At 45.7% G+C, this 16,681-nt stretch overlaps 1 protein-coding gene across 2 annotated transcripts in view; it reads left to right on the plus strand.

Annotated features, from left to right (window-relative positions):
• The window catches only part of NBEAL1 (neurobeachin like 1), a 1,045,477-nt gene that overhangs the window by 454,850 nt on the left and 573,946 nt on the right, over window positions 1-16,681 (plus strand). For both annotated transcript variants that reach the window (XM_078680248.1, XM_078680249.1), the window contains 2 exons: window positions 634-753; window positions 13,248-13,548. In XM_078680248.1, the coding sequence (XP_078536374.1) occupies window positions 634-753; window positions 13,248-13,548 (421 nt within the window). The remainder of the gene's footprint in view (window positions 1-633; window positions 754-13,247; window positions 13,549-16,681) is intronic.

Genomic DNA, 16,681 nt, shown 5'->3' on the forward strand with positions numbered 1-16,681 from the left:
TCCACCCTTTACAGTTTTCTACCCAGATAAATTGGTTCTTGCCCTTTCTCTATATATACTTAATTGTTGTTATGTGGCATGTACCATAGCCAAAGACCGGACATTGGATTGTTTTACTGCCTGCATCATAGATCAGTACACAGCAAGCTTTACAATGATGTTAGGAAGGGGGAGAGGGGTTGTGTGTGTGTGTGTGCGCGCGTGTGTGTGTGTGTGAACAATCACACTTTAGTTACAAGTATGTAAGGTATACATTCTGTAACTTTCCTAATGAATCTCAGTTTTGGGAGAGTTGTTTGAACATTTGTTGATGAGCAATCGTACTTTAAGTGACTGTTAATGAAGAGTTTATCTACTTTAATTCCAAAAACATCCACAAAAGTTGATCATGGAGTCAACTCATTTTCAGAGTCAATGTGTACTCTCTCTTTCCTGTTTTTCTTTTCATATGTTGTTTTGTAATCCCTCATGTTGGGAATATATTAGCGTTTTTAACTTCCCATTAGTATCAGCATTAAATAACTTGTAGTATGACAGTAGGTATTGTTGTAATGAACCTTTGTGATAACATAGCTATATTTGTTATTGTTCTGTAAATGCAATGATGTGACATGCCGCTGTTTGTTTTCACAGCACAGCATAGCCATTGTTCAGGTACCTGGCAAGAGGCCGTTTGGACAGAGTCTTGTTAATATCTACATTAATGGACACCAGAAGGTCTCTACGGCTCTCAAGTTTCCCTCTATGAGTGAAGTGCGTATTACCTCAAAACAAAAATTTAAATTGCTCAAACCTGGTTTGCCATTTCCAATATATGTATTTTGCTGTTATCTCTGAATTCGTAAAATCTCTTCCATGCCTTCCTCATGTTGGAATGGCCCTATATCAATGAGCTCTACAGAAAAAGTGAAGCACACGCAAATAGTTTTTTTCAAATTTCAAGTTAGCATGGGGGCATTCCACTAATCTAGATGATATAAATCTTTGCCTGAAATATTAATTTTATGTCACTTTCTGGCACTGCTTTTTGTAATAGGTGATATAGGGCCTGAATTATAGTTCAGCCTCATGTAGAGTTGGCAGACCTTCAGTCTGTTGCTAGAGCAGACTACTTTGTCTCCACTGCGGACATACACCTCTGTTGGCCCGAGAGAGTAAGAGCCGTCGGAGGTTTAGCCATTTGTTCGCCTGCCCTATTTACATATGGCCTGTTCTCACTGTCTGCCACTGCCGTGTAAACCTGGCAGTAAGAGACAGTGAAAACTGCTAAATTACCCCCACGCCACTGGAGAAAAATCCAATTGCGTGCAGGTAATTGTTTTTTTTATTTTCAAAAAGAAAATCCGCTTTGGAATTTTCTTTTTGAAAATAAACAATCCATAAAAGTTTTCTGCTTTATGTGGCTGGCCGTCAAACTTTCAATGCACTTACAGGAACTGCTGTGATAGCAGTTCCTGTAACTGCAAGAGTTGAGTACTTTACTCTGTTGTCCTGATGGAATAAATTCCCATCCACAAAACTCTAAACCAGGCGCTTTGTTGCTAGAATCACAACGTCTGCCCTGTTGGACTCCTATCTAATGGGCATGTGTGGTCAGTCACCAGTAATAGACATAAATCCAGAAATGATTTAATGTCACAAATTAGACAATCATACAAAGATGACTAAATGAACACTCAAGGCGACATCAGCTCTTGTATATGAGATTATTATTCGTACCAGAAGATCATCAGGTGCAACAAAAAGTTATGTTTCTAATGATTACCCCAGTCCAGGTGGGCATCTAGGATTCTGTCCTTGTACACAGTATAGGTGATTTAGTTGCAGCATATGATGTATAGATGTGTGTGGAATACCACCAATTGGATGTCTATATGTGCTGATGTGTGGCTAAACCAGGGGGTGCTGTATTATACTCTGAGTTTTGAAAAACTGAAAAAAGCACAAAATCAGAACAGGATTTAATAAAATTGCAAATGTAGTATTCTCTGAAAAACTGAAATAGTGCATCAGGAACCCCAGAGAGAATGAATGCATCTAATAGAGAGTTGTAGCCGCAGATTCCTTACCTTTGAATATTCCCCAGGTGTCAAACTGGATCTAGAATGTTTTCTGAGCAGTCTCCTTGTGTGCTGGTAGGTGACATCGATCGGCTCTGCATCTGCATGGTCCATGCCGGAAGTGAAATGTGTGGTGCCTATATAGGTGCCACCCCATCTCGCTGACCTCAGTCCTTCTTTTCAATGCCATCAGCGCGGATCCAGATTGAGCTCCTCGCAGTCTTTTTTTGCCTGAATTTTTTCAGCACTTTTGTTGACCCTTCACCCATTTCTTTCCCCATTTTTTTAGGAATATGTATTCAAAGAAAGCTGTAGGCTTTAAGCTTTGTGGTGCCTGTCACAGGCAAATATCTGTGACAGACCCCCACTTGGTTTGTCTTTGGTGCCTGGACCCAGATCACGACTCCAGGGCCTGTATGTAGTGCAAGACCATGCATCCAAAGCATATCCAAGAGCGATCCATGAAGCTGCTGGCCACTTGACACACATCTCTGGACCCCTCCAGGTTGTGAGAGAGGTAATGGGACTGCCTTCGAAGTCATTTGCGCCGGCCATTATCGTGCTCCCGGACTCCATCGGGTAAGTCCCATAAAAAGAAGTCCAAGAAGTCAAAACATTCTTTGACTTCTCTGTGCCAGTTAAAGGCACAGATTGAGGCACGGAACGTCAGTAGAAGTCCGGGCCCCACTTCCACATCATTCCTGTGAGGCTTGAGCCTGGGTCTGATCAGCGCCTCCCATAGTTTCCTGGAGCCCGAGTAATCTCCACCTAATTTTAGGAGTTTTATGATACCTTGGACCTTATTTTTGGGTGATCAGATCTCTCTGGTACGCCTTCGGGCCCCCTGTGCCTATGAAGGGCCCGACTGTATTTCTGACGGCAGGTTCACCCTGGGCTTCAATCAGGCTCTCTGAATCTGTTCTCCAATTCGGACTGACCCCATTCACGAACCCAAAACCGTTACCAGGTTCGTTTCAGTGGTGCTGTTCCTGGCACCGCATAGGTGGCGCTGATCTCATCATAATTTCTGCTTCCCAATACGGAGCCAGAGCCAATAGTCTGAGTCGGAGACAGAGCCTTATTTCCCCAAAAGCCACTGTGAGGATTGTTTGTAGGGGATCTGAGGAGCTACATAGTTTTCTCATACCCTTAAAAGAGTCCCTGGCTGGGGATAACTGGTATGAGGAGCTGGCTGATGCCAGTGGTCTGGATAGCTCTCCAGACACTTTTCTCCTCTCTACTCATACTGTGGCTACGGGGGAAGGGGCCTCTTTTGCATTGGAGGTGCATGGAGTGGTTAAGGTACTGAACCTGACACTGCCCACGGTGGAAGTCAAGACAAACTTTTTGACAGAGGTGCTTCAACCTGGCGTATCCCCCTCAGAACCTCTACCCCCCTTTAATAAAGTTCTCACTGAAATTCTGCTTGGGGTCTGGGTCAAGCCCAGGTGCTTACAGACAACACATATGCCATCTGGTACTGCAACAAACAGTGCAGTGTGGGGTCGTGGGTCCTGTGTCGGAAGGCTCTGCACCTCTTGAAGTGGCTGAATGTTCATATATCTCCCTGATTGCCCAGCACGTTACAGGATCTTTAAACACCCGGGCTGACCAACTCAGCTGATGTTGCCTAGCGGATCATGAATAGTGGTTAATAGTTTTTAAGGTGGCACAGGGCATCTTCCAAAATTGGGAAGAACTCTGGCTCAATCTGTTTGCAAGTGCAGAAAACATGTGTCAAAACTTTTGTGCTTTTGAGTTCCAAGGCAGTCCTCCATTGGAGATGCCTTTATCTAACATCTAACTCCTGTGTCTCTTTTCCGCCCCTCCCTCTCCTGCCCAGAGCACTCAAGGAGATCAAGAGCGACCAGGCCCAAGTCATCTGGAGTGGGTGAGGAAATTGTACTACCCAGAATTTTTTACTATGAGCACATGTCCTCCAAATATGCAGAGAACCCACTGTCACAGCAGCAGAGCTATGTCTCGCACTTCAGTCTGTACTCTCTACACCTCTATGCATGGAGATTGAGTGTTGTGAGTTGATAACTTGTGATGTTTCTCCCAAAGTGGTTGGTGTTATCTTAGGAGGTGTCCATCAATAAAATCAATATATGGGGGACACTGGGAGAAGTTTTTGTCTGGTGCTCTTCCTGAAACATACAACCTGTGAAAACAAATTATTAGAAGTTTTCTGTTTGACATTGGTTCAGTAAGGACTGTCTGGGGCAACAGGTTAATGTTACCTCGCAGCCCTTTAGGCCTTCCTACCTGGTCAGATATACCTGACCAGCCATCCCTCTACAAGTTACATGTTGTAAAGCGTTTTTTTTTTAAAGAAGCTGTCCATTTGTTCCCACCTACCCCATTTGTCATTCCGCAGTGGTACCTTAATTTGGCTCTCACCTTTTCGATGTGCACTCCCAAATCTATTTCTCTTTGAGGCCACTCAGGTAGTATTTTACCTACATTGGTGAGAGGAGCCACCTATGATGAAGCATGCTGCCATAAGATGGCTGAAGTGTCTCCTAATATATGAAAGATATTCCTGTAGGAAGTTACGTTAGGCCTTAAACAGAGGACTTGTTACGTCTTGATGTGTTGTGAATCAGTCCATCACCTTACCAGCTTTCTGTTCATCGTCCCATCCCTCCAAGGAGGAAAAACGTATGTGGACTGAACTAGAGAATACTGACAAGACGAGTAGCATTTCTTTGATTTCTCTGGGACTACAAAAGACAAAGCTGTGCAAAAGAGGGCATCAAGATCTGTAATGGGCTGGCCAAGAATCAGCCTCCAGAAAGTTTGCATGCTCATTTTACCAGAGTAAGGGCCGCTATCAATGCCCTAGAGATGGTGTGTCAGTGATGTCATTTGCCAGGCTGTTAGGTGGGCATCCCTCAAACCATTCATGAAGCACTTCTGCCTGGAAAACCATATTTGGCGGGACTAGCTTTTCGTCCGAGCTGTCCTACAAGACTTTTTAGATTGAGCTATTCCACACACACACCACCTGGAGGGTGCTGCTGCAAGGTGAAGAAACTTGCAGTTATAAGTATCTATCAAAAGAGTAACTTTCGTACCATTGGTAGTGCCTTTTCTGTTGGAGACTATCTAACTACAGATTCCTCACCGACCCACCTGCCCATTCTCTGAAATGGATTCATACAGTCCATTGATAAGATCCTAAACGTGAACGATCTGCACACTGGACTTCTGCTTTCGATGGGTCCTTATCCTACGGCGGGCACGGAGATCATAAAGAAACTTACAGCTCGTGGAGGTGTCAGTTATAAAGGGGCCCCAGTGTCACATGCGGAGTCGATGGACTAGACGCGGGGCCAAACAACGCCACCTGTCGACGTTTGAGGTAATTACTAATAAATTTTCCGGAGCCGGAAATCCACAAGGTGAGGAGTCTGCAGTTAGTGTATCTACCAGAAAAGGTGTTTCCAAATTTGAGTGACTGTGTGATGATTGTTGACTTTTGAGGCTGGGAAACTTCAGAAGCAGTCTCACAGTAAGGAGACGATTCCTGTGAAGAACCTTGTGACTTGTCGGTCTACCATCCATTCAAAGTTTGTACAGTGGGATGCATTGGAACTTCTCTTTTCATAATAAAAGACTTGGAATCCTAGTGATCCTCTGTTTTCTTCATATTGTGGGTGAAACATTAGATTAGAACATGACTTCCTGGTTAGAGATCCTGCTCACTTACCCTCTTTTTGTGCCAAGGATTCCATATTCTTGGCAGTAGCTTGGATGGCCAGCTTGCACATCCCCTAGAGTTGGTTCTTGATGTCCTTTATGTATTTCAGATATTTGGTTGGTACACTATCTTCACCAGAATCTCAAAAACAGACATCACTGAGTAGACTGGCTTTCCTCCCAAAATATAAGGTTGTAGGGAGTAATAACTGTTCCATCATTTCTTGTGTAGTGAAGAAGCAACATATTTGTCCACCTTGAATTGTTGTGCAACTTTATGGCGCTCAAAATATCAACCAGTATCCAATTGAAGCACTCTTTCAGATTGTCCCCGTGTCAGTGTTAACAAGTGGTCTTGGTCATCTAAACTCTTCTCAAGTTCAGCGCGTATTTGCTAAGGAAACTTCTCCCTGCCCTGGCCAGAGTCCAGTCTGCTGACCCATAGTACTACGTCTTCTAGAGAGCAGGTTGCCATAGTGGAGAACTTCAGGTCAGCAATCCACTCCTTGAACTTGGGTGCCCGCCCCCTGCCCCATTGGCAAGCCACCCTCCTTTTGGCCATTAGGAGCACCAGTGCAGCAAATGTACGGTGTTCAGCTCGTAGGGGCTTGACATATCCCAGTAGGGCCATCAATGGCGTAGCCTCCACAGGTGTATCAATCATTAATTGTAAAGCCTGAAACACTTGATTCCAGTATTCGTTCACCTCAGGGCAATCCCATGCTAAGTGCAGGAAATCAAACTCCGCAGCATGACATCTCTCACACCTATCATCGTCTTTCAACTTGAATTTGTACATCTTGGCCGGGGTATAATATAACATGTGTAAAAATTTGTAATGTATTATCCGGAGTCTGCTGCTGGCCGACACTCGCTCGGTCTGCAGACAACAACCCTCCCATTGCTCGTCTGTCAGGGCTTTTCCAAGTTGCTCTCCCCATCTTGTGCGCGACAATGTGGTTGGTAATTCCCTCTGTGTATGTACCGTTTTATATATCAATGAAACCAGCCTTTTAGCCGTATCTCTCCCTAGTATGAGTTGTAGTGGGGCGAGCGCTTGTGGTTCCGCTGGGAAATCAGGAGTAAGTGATCTTATCCCTTGCTGCAGTCTAATATATACAAAGACATCTAGTGGTGTCTTCTGAGCTTTTAGGAACATGTGTTCGATATTGCGGAATTGGCCTTCGTGATACAGGTCCCCCCAGGTGCATAAGTGGGTCCGCTTTTGAAAATTACGAGAAAAAAAACTCCTGTAGTAGCGGCAAGTTAGGATGGTAAGTAAGAGGCATCAAGGGCGAATATAACATGGGAACATCCAGCATATGTCTTATGCGTTGCCATGCTGCTTTCGTGCGTGTGAGGGCGTTGGGTGTTCTGTCTCTGTTATCTACTGGTGCATATAATGCTCCCTCTATCGGCGTGGGGTGCGCAAACCAATGTTCTGCTGCGACTTGAGACATATATCTCGGCTGTTTCACCCAACACCAAGCGTAGTGGGCTTGCGTGCACGTAAAGTAGAGCTCGAAGTTCGGTATGCCAAACCCCCCAGTAAGTAGGGTCGTGTCATTACCTCCCACTGCAATCTAGGTTGCTTACCTCCCAGACAAAGCGTATCAGTTCCTACTTAAGTGATTTAAAAAATTGTGTTCCTGGATAAAACGGGATGTTTAGAAAAAGGTATAACAACTGGGGGAGTACCACCATTTTTATCAAGGATGCTCGGCCCGCCATGGAGAGGGGTAGCGCCACCCAGCGTGTGACGCAATCTGCTATACGAATTATGCCCGTCCCATAATTGATCCACATAAGTTCCTCCTTATCTCTGGTGACTCTTATCCCCAAATACTTCAGTTCCTCCTCACACCACTCCAGGGGGTAATCCAGCGAGAAGTGCGTCGTGGCTGTTGTTAGCGGGAAAATGCTTAATTTCCCCCAATTTATCTGGATTCCCGAAAGCTGCCCAAACACTATGAATTCTCTAAGTATCGGATTTAGGTTTTGCTGGGGGTCCCGAATGTAAAGAGTGATATTGTCTGCATATAAGGATACAAGTATTTGGCGCAGGTTACAGTGTAAGGCCTTACCATTGTGGTGCTGTCGCAGTTTAGCCGCCAGCGGCTCCACCGCGTTGGCAAAAAGTAATGGGGAGAGGGGATACCCCTGCCGGGTTCCCCTTGTGATGCTAAACGATTGTGATGTATGACCATTTACAAGGACCGTAGCCACTGGCAAGCAGTATAGCAGCTTAATTCATGACAAGAACAATGGTGGGAAACCATGCGTTACATTACCCCAAAAATATAGTCCCATTCTATGGAGTCGAACGCTTTAGTAGAGTCTAAAAAAATCGCAGCTAGCGGGAGGTCAGGCGAAACATTATTTAAGACAGCAAATAACGTCCTCAAATTGTGGGAGGTTGCCCTTCCGGGTACAAAGCCTGATTGATCGGGTAAGATCAAGTTCTCCATTAGCAAGCCCAGGCGCGTTGCAAAGCAATTTGGCCGGAATTTTAGCATCGTTATTCAGGAGTGAGAGCGGTCTATAAGAATCTCATTGCTCTGGTACCTTTCCCGGCTTAAACTGCAATAGTATGAGTGCTTCACTCATAGTGGCAAGCTGATGTCCCACTTCCAGGGAGTCCTCATACACTTCCCTAAGGATAGGGGCCTTCAAGTCTACATACACTTTGTAGAATTCTGCCGGGATTCCATTCGTCCCTGTGGCCTTCCCAGACTGCAGCCCCATTATTACCTCCTGCACCTCGTCCAGTTCGAATGGTGCATATAAAAAGGTCCTCTGCACATCACTAAGCCCGCCCAGTGACACATCCCCCTAGGTCGAGGCCATTTGTTCTAGTTGTGGAGTATAGCTTTTTGTAATGACTCAAAAAGACGTTAAGTATGTTAGCTGTATCACGGCATGCCCCCCCCCTTCCAGATCCTCCACTTCCATTACATAGTTATTGCAGCGGGGTTGTTTCACTTTTTGCACCAATGCCTTCCCAGGCCTATCTCCTTCACCATAATTGCCTGGCCACCCGATATTTACCCTGATACCTCGTTTCCCTCTGTGCTTCCTCCATATACTCTGTAAGCGTATCTCTAAATGTAGCTTGTGTCGAGCCCTTCGGGTCCCTTGCAAGTTCCGCTTCCAGCTTTTTTAGGTCAGTTTCTAATGTCCGCAGGGTGTTCTGTATATCCCTAAGAACTCCGGCCCCCTTAGCTATGCAATATCCCTGTTTTGTTACCTTAAATGCTTCCCATATAATCTCAACACTATTCACAGAGTCTTTATTCTGCTTGAAATAGTCACTTATCTCCTCCCGCAGCTCCTCCTGGAACACTGTGTCAAGTAAGATAGGGGCATGGAGTCGCCAGGGGCTGCGTGGTGTGTTAAAGTCGGCGGAAGAGAGCACCAGCAACACTGGTGCGTGATCCAAGTAGGTTCTAGCTAAGTGCCTTACTCCAGCTAGTGTTGGGGCCATCCCTCTGGATACTAAGTAGTAGTCCAGTCGAGCCCATGACTGCGCCTGCACCGTAAAATGTGTACCTTCTTGTGCATCCGGGTGTGTTTGCCGCCAGTCATCAGTCAACTGGTAAGCAGAGATGATATCTCTCATCACCTCCTGTGCCTTAGTGTAATGGTGTGGCGCATGGTGTGACCTGTCCATACTGGGACAATATGTAACATTAAAGTCGCCTCCCCAAATGACATGGGTGGAGTCCACCTCGAAGACCTTAGCCCACATTGGATCAAAATACCCCGGCTCATCTGTGTTCGGCCCATGACATCAGGCCAGCGTGACAGATTTAGATCATAGGTCGTCCCCACGCGAGACCATACCTGCCCTCCAGTCGAAAGGGTACCTGTTTCTTTATCAATATCGCTGTTCCCCTTTGCATATGTGGAGTAAGAGGAGAAGATTCTATGCTCTGCCCATTTATTGGCGATGGTCTTTGCTTTTTAACGTTCAAAATGAGTCTCCTGTAGCATAGCGATGTGCACGTTATGCCTATCTAAGTATGAAAGTTTGTGCCTCCTCTTTCTGGGATCGCCCAGTCCCCTTACATTCCATGTAATAATGTTTCGTGTACCTAAGTTTGCTTCAGCCATGCTTTCCAAGCACTACCTGCATCCTAAATGTTGTCCATGCAATACTTCCCCAATCTGGTAAATGACCATATACATTTGATATAACGCACTTTTGATGCTGTTCATCGTCCCCCCCCCGCAGTAAAACTGCACCCCGAGAGGTAAGTCTCTAGCACAACTATTCTCACATGACAAACAGCCCAACTTCTACCCATCCCTCCCCTCACCCACTGGAGCAACCCAAACTACCCAGAATCCGTAACCCACCACCCGCCCCAATCCCAAACAGAGTCAAAAACTTTTTTATGCCCCCTGCACATAATGTGCTGTGTTCATCCATAGGGGAATACCCATTAGGGACATTTCTAGTCGGCAACGCAAATACTCCTCGCCCCCCAAGCCCTCCTCTGTTGTACCGCCCGGGCTCTGTAGGGGGGGGGGGAGTGGAGCCTGGAACGCATTGCTACTAGACCAAATGAGTCAGCTGGTAATGTCTCACCTCTTTTCAGCCAGAGAGTTCACTATTACACATCAGTTTAATTATCGTCACCTTTTAGTGTAGGATAGTGTCTTTGGAAATGTCTCATTGCGAATCATCTTCAGCTTCTGTGGAGTTGGATTGCTGCGAAGACCCCTGACCTCTGCCACTTTGATTCATGCGCTTCACTGACCGGAGAAAGTTGTCTACTTGCTGCGGATTAGTAAAAAAAACGCTGTTTCCCCTGATGTGTAACCCTGAGTCTCGCTGGGTACAGCAGCGCATAATCAATTTGTGCCGCATGCAATTTCTTCTTGGCGTCTATAAACTTGCGCCTCTCCTCCTGTACTATTGGCATAAAGTCCGGGTATATTGAGAACGTGTTTCCATCATATGTCAGTGTCTGCTTATTTCTTGCTGCACGAAGAGCCACGTCGCGGTCTCTATAATTCAGCAATCTCGCGATGATGGGCCGCGGGGGGTTACCAGGTGTCGGCCGTGGCCCGAGGGTTCTGTGGCCCGTTCAACTATGAACTGTGTGGAAAATGACTCCCTACCAATAGCCGTCAGTAGCATTTTTTTTATATACTCTCCCATCCTGCCAATGTTGGTCGATTCTGGAATTCCAATCACACGGATGTTATTGCGCCTACCGCGGGCTTCTAAGTCCTCATATTTGGCTGCAATTATTTTCAAGAGCTTATCCATTCTTGTGAGTTGTGATGTGTGACTGGCGGTGGTGTCATCATTATCGGATATGCACCTTTCTGTCTCTTTCATACGTTCTTCATGGCCGTCAAGTTTATGTGCTATAGCATCCATCCTTGACGACATGCGATCCACTTTGTCTACCACTGTCGTAAATCTCTGCCGCCCCTCTTGCAAAATATTGTGCATATCCGCAGCCTGTGAGGTAGGTCCGTCGCTGATCCTTTCCGCACTTTTTGAGTCCTGATCATCTTGCATGGGTCTGTTCACTCTCCTCGCTGTTTCAAAATTGAAATTTGGTTGTCTAGTTTCAGGTTTCACCATATCCCCCACAGTGCACTGTCCCAAGTATATGTTGCGTTACTTCTCCAGCAGTTTCCCGCTCTCCTTGCAGCTGGTGCCGGACCTGGCGCGAGAGAGCAAGGACTCCTCAGCACAGCAGCCCCTAGCCTCTAATAAACAGTGTGCACAAGACCTTGGTCGCAATATCCTGCTCACTTCTGTCAAGGTTCACTGCCTCTGGTTTTAGGTCCAAATCTCCGTCTCCTGCAGGCGCCACTCTCCGCCAGCTAGGTCTCCACTTTGCGTCCACTTGATATCCCTGGGGACCAAGAAGGCAGCGTGAGGGCAGGTTTCCGATTTCCCCGCACTATCTGTGTAGTCGTGGCAGCTTTTTGTTGACCAATTCTCCCAGTAGAGGGTTGCGCCTCCTTCAGGGCTCCCACACTCGTTCCGTCTGCTGGTTACCCCCCGTTCTGCACCCCCAACTGAAGGCCTGTCTGCTCCTTTCCCAAAATGGCGCCTCATAGTGGGAGTCAGATGCGCTATACAATCCCCAGTGTCACACGATATGTGCATATGCATAGAAGCTTTCGACTTTTGCGCTTCCAGCTCCTCCTTTCAGTAATCAGCTGGGTGGGGGCATACTTCACCACTGCTCCTATCCGGTTTGTCGTGCTCCGTATGTCCTCCTAAGGCTCTTGTGGGTACAAAGCCTGTTCACGCCACCTCAGTATCCAAGTGTTCTCACCTAGTGCACCACACGCCAGTAGCTTAGTACACTATTAATGGCTTTACGGGCTCCCCCTCACTTTTGCTCTCCTCGGAAGCCCCGGCGGCAGGTCCACGCTGTTCCCGCTGTCGGCCGCCTTGGCGATGGCCTCGCTGTGTCAGTGCTCCGATCCTTCCCACTCCAGGTCGGGCGCCAATTCCGGCCGCCGCCTCTCCTACATTTGCTCGCAGTCTTCTATCGTGGCTCAGGCTTCCAGTCACTGTTGGCACCTCCCAGCATGGATGCGCTCGGCTCTCGCTCCTCGCAGCTATTGCGGCCTAGCCTCCTCGTGTGAGGCCCCGGTCTTAACTTGTCTCGTTCGCCGCTTTGCGACCACGCACAGCTCTGGCGACTTTCGTGCCACTTCTTCCTCGGACCGGTGCTGGGGCCGGCAACGTCCAATCTCTCCGCTCTTTTCACCAAGTGGGAAGCTCAGATAGTCCTACAGTGTGGCAGGGTTACAACGATTTTGCAACCCATTTTTGTAGGATAAATTAAGGATTTTTCTTCCAGGCAGCAGGAGCCTCACGTCAGTGCGGCCATTCTGCTTGCATTCTTCTAGTGCCCCCCGCCCCCCATTACAGGAGAATTCTTGAGCATGCATAGTCAGTGTTTACTTGTGTCTTCTATCCTTCCAAAGTTCCATAAACTGAGTACCATATTCATCTGGGTAACCTTTGTTACTAAGAGCCCTTCTAAGCAACAGAAGTGGGTTATGAAGCCGTTTATATAAATAATTTCTATTTAGATTACATTAAAAGTAATATTTTCCATAACTGTAATGTTATGTCTACATCCAGTGTGAAGGGCAAAGATTTTAATGGAACAAATAACTTGCATTTAGTTATAGGGTAATGAACCAGAAAGGTTGCCCCTATGAGGTCATATTCATCTCATTGCTGTAATACAAAAACTAATATCATCTTTACTTACAATAAATTCCTAACTTTGCCATTAAAAACATTTTGTGCTAAATGTTGCTATATATTAAACAGATTGTGCTAGATTGTTATTTCTCACTGTCAGTGCTTGAAGATGAAAAAGTATTTCAAAATTGCTTTTGCCTTTAAATCGACCAGTCTGTCTTGTTCTTTATTGTGTGCTAATGATTCTTTACTAGTAAACAGTGTTTTTCTTCTGTGGCCTTTTCCAGACTTTTACTTCTTGCTGCATTGGCTCTGCAGGTCAGAGGACTACCACCCCACCTCCATCACAAATTCCTGATCCTCCATTTTCATCCCCTGTCACAGCCAGCAGATCATTTGGAGGAATACTTTATTCTCCTTCTTGGGGAGGAGTGGTTGCTAAATCTGGTGCTGTCTCAAAATGTATATCAGCAGGAACTCAGGACAGTGAGTGGGGGTCTCCAACATCTCTGGAAGGACAGCTTGGATCTGTTATCATCTTCCATGATGCATTGCAAGCCTCACAAGTGAAAGCACTGTACTTGGCTGGTAAGTAACATGGCCTTGTTAGCTTTATCATATCATTCCTGGTACATTTGGCAATGTATATTTTAACATAGTTTGTTTGTACAATAGTGATGGGTTTAGACTAGAAATGTTCAGCAGCAAATGAAAGGATAGACAGTGCACAAGAATAACCAAAATGGATTCAGATGGCATACGAGATCTTATCTTTTGCTGGATATATTTATTGAAATATACTGAACAAACAATTTTTTTTAATTTTAGATGTAGACCTACATACAGACTGCCCGTCTAGTATAAGGTGAATAAAGAGTATTGACAAGGCACACCCATTTAGCACAAAACCAGATAGACCCCTCCCAGGTTCTAAACAAACATTTGTATATTTTAAAATGTGTTTCTGTCAACTATCAGCATTATATGTGCTGCAAGAATGGTATAAAGACTGAAGAAGCAATGCAAATGTGACACAGCCCTTGATAGACACCATTGAGGCAACTGTTTGTCATAGTTCAGCAAGTAGCACTGAAGGTACGAAAAACCTCACTGCCCATGCCAGGTCTGTCCCCAGAGAAAAATGCATAGTGTTTCAGTACATTAGTCACTTTTAATATTTTGTTCATTCTCAGGACCCAGACCCACCGGTTAGGGTAGTTTCACAAACATGAGTACATCTTAACCTGCCTTACTACTACCGATAGGTAATTGCTTAGAAGACAGCAGGAAGAGAGCGTGGTACTGATGTAATGTTTCTTTTTTTACTGTTAATTATTCATTCGAAGTGTGCCTCTCTCTCGCGTCCAAGAGGGAAATAATTGGAAACTTTGTCATCTTGGATACTGCTTTACAAGTAAACACTCATTTTGCAGCATGATTCTTTTCTGGATTCAATGCTGTGCATTAGTCGCCTTCTAGTGGTAAGGTCCAGAATTCTTCATTGTATTAGTAGTCCTCCTTCTATTTTTTTTTTGGGGGGGGGGGGGGCTTCGACTGTTGCGTGGTCACCATCTTCAGATACTTTTTTTCCGCCGTTGGGTCTGGAAACATTGCAGAAGGCTCTCCAGTTTTGGAAGAAAAAGAAGAGAGAAGACCACCAGGACCAGGTACAGAATAAGAACTCATCTAATTTATACGTTGAGGGTGAACTGGAGAATGTTCGGGCAGGGGTGCCCCTGTTCCATGTGATATGGTGCAGACACCGTTCCAATTCTAAATCAAAGTGCCACCATAACTTTGCACTAAAAGGACAGCCGTCAAGTGTGCAACCTTTGCCTTCTACTGTACCACAAGAATGACAACTGTGGAACTGATGCAGACTTCAAGCTGAAGACCGTAAAGACGAGAGAAAAATGGAGGCAGGTATACTATGCCATGCAGGGGCATAAAGAGACAACATTGCTCCAAGACCTAGGGTTGTCGAGCCAGGAGGAGGATAACATTGCAGAAGTGGCCGAAGGTGAAGGCTCAAACGCCGAATTGAGAATCATCGACGCAAGAAGGAGCAGCAAAAGCACAAAGAAAAACGCTCCCAGTTAACACTGAAAAATCAAACTGGGGTAGAGTTTCGTACAAAATAAGGGACCAGGTATCCTCAGAGAGCTGACTTTGCGTCAAATATTTAGCTGATCGAAGGCAAGCAGAGGCCGAAAGAATCTCTCAGGCCCCAAAGCAAAGAGACCGCAGGTAGGCGGACATCACAAAAGATGACGATGTCGAAAGATGATCGAATTCAGGAGTTGTCAATGTCAAAAGACGATCTGAGTCAGGAGGACAAGATACAAGTGTTGGGTGATACCCCATTGAAGGAAGCCTCGACGTCAAAGAGGAAATCTACCCTTACTCTCGACGTGGAAGAGCAAGCCACCGGAATTAAGCGGGAGAAGAGTTGTCTCGAGGCTGAAATAGCTTATATAATACAAAAGAAAAAGAGTACAATGCATCTCCTTGAATATTTCGAATTCCACCAAAAACATAAACGGAAAAAACAAAACTGACCAAGGACATCGAAGAGCTACAGCCCCCAATGTCTCCAGAGCCACAGGAGAGGAGGAACAAGAATTCTTCTTTGAAGAAGAGGACCCTGAAACCCTGCAATGTTCCAAAGAAACAGAGGGCTCCGAATATATGGTGACAAGTGGCAGGACATCGAGACTGATTCCCCAGAAGGCAGGATAGACACATATCCCTAGAGGCCATCACCTCTGAACGACATTATGTTGTACTGCCAGCTAATGAAGAGAGAGGCAGACAAGTATGGGGTGCAACTGGAAGAGGAGAAATCACAGTCATGTTTCCTCATAGAGACAATATTAGGTTCCCAAAAGATGGAGCTAGTACTTACCAATGCTACCAAACATACTGGATCAGCGAAGAGAAGCCTTTAAGGAACCTGCAACTTGCAATGCAGTAACACAAAGGGCTGAGACAAAATAGAAGCATTCATCAAAGTACCCTCTATATATATGAGGAACTGTACCATCAGATTCCATCATTGCTGCCATAGCCATAAAGAGGGCCAATGTAACTACCGCATCCGACCACCACCGGATAAAGAAAGTAAGAAGAAGAAACTCAATGGCTAATAGCCAATTCAAATGCCTGGTCAGTAGATATGCTTATCAGCACTGGGACAAAATGGCAGAGCTGATGAAGTATCTGCCAGAAAAATATTGCAAAAGAGCAGCATCCTCGGCAAAAGAGGGCAAAAAACACTGCACGTACATGCTTAAAATCTGCGCTAGATAAGGCAAACACAGCAAATAGACAGATGATGGTGGGAACCACCATCAGACAACATGCATTGTTAAGAGTGTCCGGTTTTAAACCAGAGGTACAGGCTAATATAATTAACAAACCATTCAACGGGGAACAATTGTTTGGTAATGCAGTGGATGAAACCCGTAGCAACTCAAGAAGGACAATGACACTGCAAAGTCAATGGGAGCCCTGCAATTCAGGGGACACATGAGGAGAAGACTAGTAGGCAGAGGTAGCTTTCCAAGTGCAACCTTTCACCAAAGGTTTCAGGGTGATAGCCAAAGACAAATACCATCTCAACATTGGCAATCCCAAACACCACTGCGGCAACCCTTTTGTGGACATGCAAGAAGAAGATCACAGTTACAAAGAAGGGGGGCTGCCCCGGCCAATAAGTGAC

This window comes from Lissotriton helveticus, chromosome 3_1, assembly GCF_964261635.1.
Source record: "Lissotriton helveticus chromosome 3_1, aLisHel1.1, whole genome shotgun sequence".
Classification (NCBI taxonomy): Eukaryota; Metazoa; Chordata; class Amphibia; order Caudata; family Salamandridae; genus Lissotriton; species Lissotriton helveticus.